The 10,032-nt window shown below is 43.8% G+C and overlaps 1 protein-coding gene across 1 annotated transcript in view; it reads right to left on the reverse strand.

Annotated features, from left to right (window-relative positions):
• Positions 1–9,136, reverse strand: part of LOC119948576 (RING finger protein 112-like) — a 47,621-nt gene extending 38,485 nt beyond the window's left edge. Inside the window, exons 1-3 of the mRNA XM_038770151.1 lie at positions 9,125–9,136; positions 7,911–8,108; positions 5,915–6,073 (exon numbers count right to left, since the gene is read on the reverse strand). Of these exons, the coding sequence (XP_038626079.1) occupies positions 5,915–6,073; positions 7,911–8,105 (354 nt within the window). The 5' untranslated portion in view covers positions 8,106–8,108; positions 9,125–9,136. The remainder of the gene's footprint in view (positions 1–5,914; positions 6,074–7,910; positions 8,109–9,124) is intronic.
• Positions 9,137–10,032: the final 896 nt, after the last annotated feature.

A 10,032-nucleotide genomic window follows, 5' to 3' on the forward strand; every position in this document is an offset into this window, starting at 1 on the left:
CAGTCTAAGTAGGAAGGAGAACAGATATTGAATCCTCATTTTACAGATGAGGGAACTGAGGCATAGAGAAGTTAAATGACTTGCCCAAGGTCACACAGCAGGCACGTGATGGGGCCAGATTTGAACCCAGGTTTTCTGACTACCACGGTTGTGCTCTTTCCACTAGACTTCCTGTGGGCAGAGCACTGTACTAAGTGCTTGGAAAAGTACAATACAACAGAATTGGTGGAGCAGAGCCCTGTACCAAGTGCTTGGGAAAGTACAAATACAATAGAATTGGTGGATGTGATCCCTGACCACAAGGAGCTAAATAGATTACACATAAAGGCAAGAGCAGAGTATAAGAATGTTGACTTTCATTTTCTCTACTTTACAGGCAGAAAGTGGCCACTCCTTTGGTTCCTTGGAGATTCTCAACAGGCCTTTAGGTTACATTTGGGGTTGGACACTCTAGACAATGGACATTTGTCTCAACTCAGGTTTGCTTGTTGTGTGGGGCTATTTGACCTTGAGATGGCCGGTACCCCAGGGTCACCTTGGGACAGTGACTTACCCAAAGGCACACAGCTGATAAGTGGCAGAGCCAGGATTGGCCCCATGACCTCTGGCTCCCAAGCCTGTGCTCTTTCCACTGAGCCACGCTGCTTCTCTTAACAAGGATTAGAACCGAGGTCCTTCTGACCCCCAGGCCCATGTTTTATGAATGAAGCAACATTTCTTCTTTGTGTGTGTGTGTGTGTGTTTGTGTGTGTGTGTGTGTCCTTTTTTTGTGCTCTTATATTTCTCTCATACCATCAGCTCCTTGAGAGCAGAAATCACTGCACCTTCATCTCTCTGGGTCCTTCCCCCCAACATCAAGTGCAGGTTCTAATCCCGGCTCTGCCACTTGTCTGTTGTGTGACCCTGGGTAAATCACTTCACTTCTCTGGGCCTCATTTCCTCGTCTGTAAAATGGGGAGTGAGACTGTAAGCCCCACATGCAACAGGGACTGTGTTCAACCCAATTTGCATGTAGCCACCCTAGCGCTTAGTACAGTGCCTGGCACATAGTAATTATTAATTATTACAATGGCACTTATTAAGCGCTTACTATGTGCAGAGCAATACCACAATTATTATTATTATTATTATTTGGGGAGTGGTCAGAGGTTGGGGTTCTCCTTTCCTCCTGCTCTTGTCAGACTGTCAGCCCATCGAGGGCAGAGCCGTTTCCTTTTAAGTTGCAGGCACCAAACCATTCCTATATGAGAGATCTGTGTGTGCTCAAAGCTGATTCTTAACACCCCCAATGAAGAAGTTCCTGATGATGATCAGAAAACATCTCCGTTCTGTTTTAAAGTACTGAAAACATTGTGTGAATGTGGGATTGGGCGCCCCAACCTCTTTGAGTAAGAATGTGGACGTGCAGAGCGTTCTGCTTTAAGAGTTGAAATGATTGCATGAACTATACCCCCTCGTGTTTTGTGTGCATAGAATGGAGGACGTTCTGGGAAGCCAAATAGTTGAGATTTGAGGTGATGCCTAAAGAAAGATTATGTATATGGCTGTGGGTGGAGCAGGAAGAAAGATTTAGGCATTTGTCCTGAAGGTGGGCGGAAATTAACATCTTGTTTGATCAGGGGGAATCGGCTTTACTTTTAGCCCGTTATTGGGTAGGGACCGTCTCTATTTGTTGCCGACCTGTATTTCCCAAGCGCTTCGGTGTGACAGTGTGTTTAGGATGAGTTATGTTTGAATGAATTGGCCAGTCTTGCGAACACGTGTATTGTTCATTGCAGAGAAATTCCTAGCTGAATTTGGGTAGCGTCGCAGATTGAGAGTCATCTTAGTGGCCTGGGGTTTTTAATTCTTCTCCCTTCTCTCAGATATTCATGAAATCACCCAGTTGCTTGCAGGAAATTTGTAGTTAAGGTTTGGGGGTAGGAAATTTAACCAATTTGCCTTCAGGGCCAAAGCTATCAGTTTGGAAGATCAAAAGGGAATTGAGAGAAGGCACCTGCCTCAAGTGAATGGTTGCGTCCTCAATCTAAGCCACCTCCCTCTAGAAACTACAATGGTGGTAATTGGGAGTGAATTTGCCACTGTTCTCCCAGCCTAGGAATAACGTAGGCGTGGCAATTTAATAATTATTTCTAAAATTCTACTGCATCAAATCTTGCTAAAACGATAAAAGAGGTATATAAGCAAATCAAACATAAAAAATCATCTTGATATACTTGGAATATATATATATTATATATATGTATATAATATATATATATATATATATATATATATCTGGTATATATAGCTGGTATAAATGTGATGGTTTGAATAAGGAAGCCTGGCTGTGTGAGCCCGTTACTGGGGAGGGACCGTCTCTATATGTTGCCGACTTGTATTTCCCAAGCGCTTAATACAGTGCTCTGCACACAGGAAGTACTCAATAAATACGATTGAGTGGATGAATGAATGGAAATATCCTTCATATGCAATCTCTCTCTCTCTCTGTCTCCCTCTCTTCAAGACTCACAGCACAGGCTTGGGAATCAGAAATCGTGGGTTCTAATCCCGGCCCCCCGACTTGTCTGCTGAGTGACTTTGGACAAGTCACTTAACTTCTCTGTGCCTCAGTTACCTCATCTGTAAAACGGGGGTTAAGACTTTGAGCCCACGTGGGACAATCTGGTTACCTTATATCCATCCCAGTGCTTAGTACAGTGCTTGGCACATAGTAAGTGCTTAACGAATACTATTATTATTATTATTATCGTGGGCAGGTAACCAGACTCACTTCTCCTAGTTTCTCCTCAGCTTCTGCACAGAAGGCTTCAAGTCTTTTACTGATTTTCCTTTCCATACCCAGTTGCCTTGGTCAAACATGAGTTTTCCTTTGCTATCAAGATGCAGGGATAGTTGCACGATTCTATTTACCCTCTGTCTTTGGTGTCTTCTTCAAGCTTCATAATATAGGACCTGAGATATTCTTTTTTCCTATCTTCCCAGGAACCTCCACCTGAATTTTACCCCACCAAATTTTTTGTCGAGGAAATACTTTTTGTATCACATAATTTTAAGCATTGTTATGGTATGCACTGGTGGGGAGGAGGAGAAGGAGGAGGAGGAGAATATGGGCCAGAATGTGATAAGGCAGCAAACACAGACTGGCTCCAGGGGATTAAGGAGTTTCTTCTTTGAATAGAACAGTCCCCAGGAGACAAGAGGAAAACAGAGGGTAAGTTAATTAATTAAATGTCTATTGTCTGCAGCACTTGGAAGAGTTTGCTAGAAGTAAGAGACACAGTCTCTTGTAGGTTGTGTGACCTTGGGCAAATACACTTCACTTCTCTCTACCTCGCTTCATCTGTAAAATAGGGATTGGGACTGTATCCAACCCAATTTACTTGTATTCATCCCAGTGGTTAGTACAGTGCTTGGCACATAGTAAGTGCTTAACAAATATCATAGTTATTATTAGCAATAATTTGGGTGGGATGGGGAGTGTCAGTAAAGTACTAAGTACCTGTCTGAACCTATTCATGTAAGAGGCTATCTTCTGTATAGTCTTGGCCCTGAACTTACATTGACAGCCAAACTTCCTAGGGCAATTTATGGAGTTGCCCCTATCTTGTGTTCACCTGCCTGTACTCTCCCGAGCACTTAGTACAGGGCTTTGCACACAGGAAGCGCTCAATAAATATGAATGAATGAATAAAGCCCTATCAGATGTATGCAATCTATGCTGCTCTGGAAGAAAAGTCTGATGGTTTTCCATCAGTGGGAAGTTTTCTCTCTCAACAAAAGTTCATCTTGTGCTTGACTTTTCTTGCATCATTAACTCTGAACTTTTAAGGTTCACACCCATCTCAGAAACTGTTAAAAGATGTATTTATCCGAAAACAACAAAATGGCAGGGAATCCTTTGAATTCTCAGCTATTTCTGCCCTGCTTAAAAACAGAGGATGGTACATTTATTACTTTGAGGTCAGGAAGTTATTTCTTGATTCCAACCAGAATCTCTCCTGCTCTACTTTAAGCCCATTTCCTATGATTGATTTCAAAGGGCATGGAGCTGGTCAGCATCTACTCCATAAAACTCTCTACATTCTTTGAGACAATTATTGTCACCTCTCCCCCACTTCAGTCAGAAGACTGATTAATCCATATCCTCTGGGTCATGTTATCCATCAATCACTTTAGTATTGGTATCTTTATATCTATAGCTATTTTTTATTATTTGTATCTATTTTCATTCTCTTTTATTTATTGCATGTTGGGCATTTTGTATCCAGTTGTCGTCTTCATCATATTGTAAATTTCTGGAGGGGAGGAACCATAACTTTATTTCTCTTGTATGGGCCAAATGTCTAATACAATGTTTTGCACATTGTATGTGCTCTGTACAGTGTCCTGCAGAAAGCAGGAATTCAGGACAGTTATCTGCAAACAATGGGCTCTTAATATATAATAATAATAATAATGGCATTTGTTAAGCACTTACTATGTGCAAAGCACTGTTCTAAGCACTGGGGAGGATATAAGGTGATCAGCTTGTTCCACGTGGGGCTCACAGTCTTAATCCCCATTTTACAGATGAGGTAACTGAGGCACAGAGAAGTTAAGTGACTTGCCCAAAGTCACACAGCTGACAAGTGGCAGAGCCAGGATTAGAACCCGAGCTCTTTCCACTGAGCCACACCGCTTCTCAAGAAAAATCCTTACCATTCAATCATATTTATTAAGTGCTTACTGTGTGCAGTTCCTGGGATCGATAATCAATAATAACGTATTAGTAACCAAATAATAGTAGTCAAAAAATATGCAGAAGATTAATGTTAGGAAGACTTGCTATGAAGAGCCTGGAAAAAGTCATGAAATGTGCTCATGTAACAATTACCACAAAAATACAAATGGTCAATTCTATGGTGTTTCCAGTGACAATGTATGATCTGAAAGCTGGGCAGTGAAAAACCAGGATACAAAGAATACCAATTCATTTGAAATGTGGTGTTGGAGAAGGCTTTTGTGAATACCATGGACAGCCCAAAAAACAAACAAATGTATTTTGGAGCAAATTAAGCCAAAGTGGTCTTTGGAAAGCCAAATGACTTGATTTAAATTAGCATATTTTGGACACATAATCAGAAGGACTTATTCTCTGGAGAAGACACTAATGTTAGGAAAAGTACAGGGAAACCATGGAAGAGGCAGACCAGCAGCTAGAAGGATAGAGCTCATAACAATGATAACGGAAGAACCATTAGAAAGGTTGCTGATTATGGCAGAGGACAGGACATTCTGGAGAAAGTATATCTATGGAGTCTCTATGAATCAGAATTGACTCAATGGCACTTAATAATAATACTGTGTGCAGAGCACTGTACTAAGCACTTGGGAGAGTACAATGCAACAATAAACAGACACATTCCTGGCCCACAATGAGCAAACAGTATAGTGCTCTGCACACTGTGGGTCCTTGATAAATGGTGTTGATGATAGGTAAATACCCCCATTGCATTAACCTTTCCTTCCAGAGCCATTCTGCAGCCTGTTAAACAATCTCATCATTCTGAAGAAGGAACCCCACCATTCTCTCTTTCCTAGCCCTGACCCATGTAGGTTTTTGAAATTCTTGGGGTAAATATTATTGGCGGTGCTAGACTGTAAGCTCCCTCCAGACTGTAAGCTCATTGTGGGCAGGGAACATATTGACCAACTCTGTAGTATTACACTCTCCCAAGTGCTTGGCACATACAGTAAGCACTCAATAAATATTTATTGATTTCTCTTTCCATAATTTCCTGATGTACCAGGGAAGAGCTCTTCCTCAGCCATCCTTTTTTTTAATGTTATTTGTTAAGTGTTTACTTTGCACTGTACTAAACACTGGGGTAGATATAAAATAGGTAGATACAAGGACCTTTACAAGCCCTACCTTGTCCCTGGTGTCTCCAGTCTTTCTGTCCAGGAGAAAAGGTTCGCTCCATATCCATATTCCCTTGGTGAGCCTCTCCATTCCACAGCACCATGAAAATCCCGTGAGGAGTTCATCACTTTTTCCCGTCCATGAATCATCAGCAGAGTCCTGTTTAGACTATATAGCAGAGATAATTTTCAGATACCGCTCTCTCTTTCCTCCATCCTAACAGCATTCCCAATCCCCTGTCTTCTCACGCTCCTCCCCATCATAACAATATGTGCCTAGATCTTGACTGGCTGATCATTGTGGACTTGGAACTGAATCTGGGCAAGATGTAATTGTGAACGTGCGAAGACAAAGACAATAAGGTGGAGGCGGAGAAATGTAGAAAGACAAAAATAAAGGGAGGTATAGAAAGATCATTAATGTCAGAGAAACATTGTCTAAGAGAAACAAAGGGAAATAACCAAAAATAGAGAGAAAGAGGGTAGTAAAACCAGAGGAACAGTGGAAGAAACAGAAACAAATTAAAGAAAAGACAGTCAAAAAATCAGAGATTCATAGAGACAGATATTGGACAGTGACAGATATGAGAAGGGAATGTCTGTCTGTTGTTATATTTTAGTGTCCCAAGTGCTTAATACAGTGCTCTGCACACAGTAACTGCTCAATAAATATGATTGACTGACTAGTGTGGCCTAATGGAAGGAACATGAACTTTGGAGTCAGAAGGACTTGGGCTCTAATCCTTGCTCCACATAATAATAATAATAATAATAATAATAATAATAATAATAATAATAATAATTGGCGTTTGTTAAGCGCTTACTATGTGCAAAGCATTGTTCTAAGCGCTGGGGAGGATACAGGGTGATCAGGTTGTCCCACGTGGGGCTCACAGTCAATCCCCATTTTACAGATGAGGTAACTGAGGCCCAGAGAAGTTAAGTGACTTGCCCAAGGTCACACAGCAGACATGTGGCGGAGTCGGGATTCGAACCCATGACCTCTGTCTGCTGTTTGACCTTGGGCAAGTCACCTAACTTCTCTCTGCCTCAGTAACCTTGGCTGTAAAATGGAGATTAAGACTGTGAGCTCTACGTGGAACAGAGACATTGTACAACCTGATTATCTTGTATCTTCCCCAGTGCTTAGTACAGTGCCTGGCACATAATAAGCACTTAACTAAGACCATAAAAATATATTTGCGATAGGCAAATAATAAGGGACAAAAGAAAAGCTGAGAAGCAGAAACACTTCGGAATTCCCAGTGGAGCAATTTGAATTTCTCTGAGTTACAAAAATAACATATTCATAGGCTACACTCTGTCCCATTTTGGTCTAGTAGATAGAACATGGGCTTGGGAGTGAGAAGAACCTGGGTTCTAATCTCTGCTCTGCCACTTGTCTGCTGTATGACCTTGGGCAACTCACTCACTTCACTTCTCTGTTATATCATTTGTAAAATGAAGATTAAGATTGTGAACACTGTGTGGGTCAGAGACCATGTACAATGCCACTGCCTCGTATGTACCCCAGCACTTAGTACAGTGCCTGGCACACAGTAAGCACATAACAAATACCACAGATATTATTATCTGTGACTGAGCACTCTCCTTCTTCAGATCTGCAATCTCCCACATTAGGGAGGAAGAGACCACAGCAAAATCCTTGGAGATGCTGTATCAGAAATAAGGAACAGGAAAGAATGGTCAGGTTCGGTTGGAAAGGTCAGAGTCAGCAGGGTGAGGAAGAAGGGGTCAGTGTGATGGTCAAGAACAGGATGGGCTGTCACTCCACAGGGAGCAGTGGCCTCAAATAATTCAGAGCCTGCGGCAAACAGGCAGTATCGGCCTGGCACATTTTCATGTGTATTGAAAGAGGAAGGGGCAACAAGGAGAGTAGTGGTGCTAGCTCTTTGGTGTCATGTCCCTTCCTTCATGTCTCTCTCACAGCACTTTGGTGTCTGCACTGATTTCTCCCCCATTACCCCAACCTGGAAAGCACTCACCAGCTTCTCCAGTCTCCTCAGCAGATAGTTGAGCAGGAAGGACTTGCCCCTGCGCTGTTCCCCAATAATGGAGATGACACATACAGGCAGGTCAGCTATCTCTTTCCTCATCAAGCTCCTTTGGAAGGAATCTTCAAGAACCACCAGGTTTCCCCCCTTCACTTCCACCAGCTGAAGTGGTTCTCCACAGCCCATGATCTGACACAGGAAAGAGGATCATAAGGGGCTCAAAATTTGCTATCTGATGATTTCAGTAAATTCCCCCTCTCCTCTCCTCCAAATGGGTCCCAGCCCACCAACTCCCTCCCCAAATGGTTCAGTCTTATGGGAGATAAACTTTTACTGAGTGCCCCCTGCCACCACCCCACCCTGCCATAGTGGGCAACCCAAATGCTCCCCTTCAGGGCCAGGAAGAGGGGAATAGAATCAGTCTCTCTGCCTTTAAAGGACACACAGGATAATAGGGTGGCAAGACAGATCATAATTCCAGATATGTGAAAGGACAGAATAGTAGTGAGAGTGAGTTGAGGGGTAGGAGAGGGGACCATTGCTGGTGCTGGTGTGTTGGATAATGGAGAAGATGAGTTGGGAAAAGCTCCCTGGAAGAAGTGGCCTGGAGCTGCCAGCCACACAGGAAGGGAAAGAGGATTCCACATACAGGTGTAGGGAAACTGGTCCAAGAACCAGAGCTGCCTTGAGTGTAGGTTTGCGGTTGGAAGAGGGAGGAAAGGAGTACTTACAAGGACAAGAGGGAATCTGCAATGTCTCCCTGCTGGAAGTGCCTGAAGAGGTTTCACCCAGATCCTGGTGGCAGCTGACCCGAGATGGTGGTGTTGGAGCCAGAAAAGGGTGGAGACAAAGCACCTGGGTCAAACGGTGTTCTCCCTGACAAGGTCTGGGGGAAAACCTTCTGCCAGGGTAGCTCAGTGCTTCGCTCTGGAGCGGCAGAGAGATGAAGCTGGCTCCAGAGGGGGTAGGTGACACTGTGGGGAGATTGCCAGGATTTGTCTGATCCAGAGCTGTGCAGCTCCTCTCCTCCCCCTCGGTACCACAGCCCCGTAACTTGGTCTCCCCCAGCCTCTCCATCTGCCCTCCTCCACCCATATTCCTGCACATGGAGTACTCAGCGATTATGTGGCCCTAGGGGAGTTAAGATGAAATGGAAAGCCAAGCTCAGGCCCCAACCCAGCGTGGAGAGAGTCCCCTGATATTACCAGTCCGTGGCAGATAGCCGTTCCTCTGGAGAGCGTGCTGGAGGTCTTTCACTCGGAAGAGTGCTGTCTCCAATCCCTTTGCTCACAAATGCTTTCTCTCAGGCAGTCTCAGCCTCAAAGTGAAGAAAATGAAAGTAGAACCTGATGGTTTCCCAGAAATGGGTGAGCTCTGAGGCACAAGGTTTAGTCATTTCTAAGTGCCTGGATTTCTTTTGTAGTAACTTCCTCGAAATGGGAGGAAACAACCTAACCCCTCATGGATCTTGTGCTAGTGACTTCAATAATAACAATAATAATTCTGGTATTTGTTTAGCACTTACTACATGCCAGGCACTGAACTAAGCACTGGGGTGGATACAAGCTAATCAGGTTGTACACAGTCCACATAGGGCTCACCATCTTAACCCCCATTTTACAGATGAGGTAAATGAAGCCCAGAGAAATGAAGTGACTTGCCCAAGGTCACAGAGCAGACAAGTGGCGGAGCCAGGATTAGAACCCACGACCTTCTGACTCCCAGGCCCATGTTCTATCCACTACGCCACGCCACTAACCCCAGTGATCCAGGGGTAGTGCTTGCCATTTGGAGAACAACTGTGCTTTCTATAGGAGGAATTTGCCTACAACTGATGTTGTACTAACCAGTGAGTATGGAGAGCACTTTATTATGACTCCTCGCAAAGTCCTGCCCCTGCCATTACCCATCTGTTAGGTGAAGGTAACGGCTCAGGTCGGAAGAGTCCATCACTTAAGCACACCCCTGGGGAAAGTTCAGCTTGGTGGTGCTGCTTTTGGGAACAGGGCACGAAGTTCCGACATATGAGTATGACTCTGTAATGGAACTGGGTAAGTCAAAGATGCCTTCCTTCTAAATCCTCTCTAGACAGGCCAACATCCTGTCCCCACTG

This window comes from Tachyglossus aculeatus, chromosome 2 (assembly GCF_015852505.1).
Source record: "Tachyglossus aculeatus isolate mTacAcu1 chromosome 2, mTacAcu1.pri, whole genome shotgun sequence".
Classification (NCBI taxonomy): domain Eukaryota; kingdom Metazoa; phylum Chordata; class Mammalia; order Monotremata; family Tachyglossidae; genus Tachyglossus; species Tachyglossus aculeatus.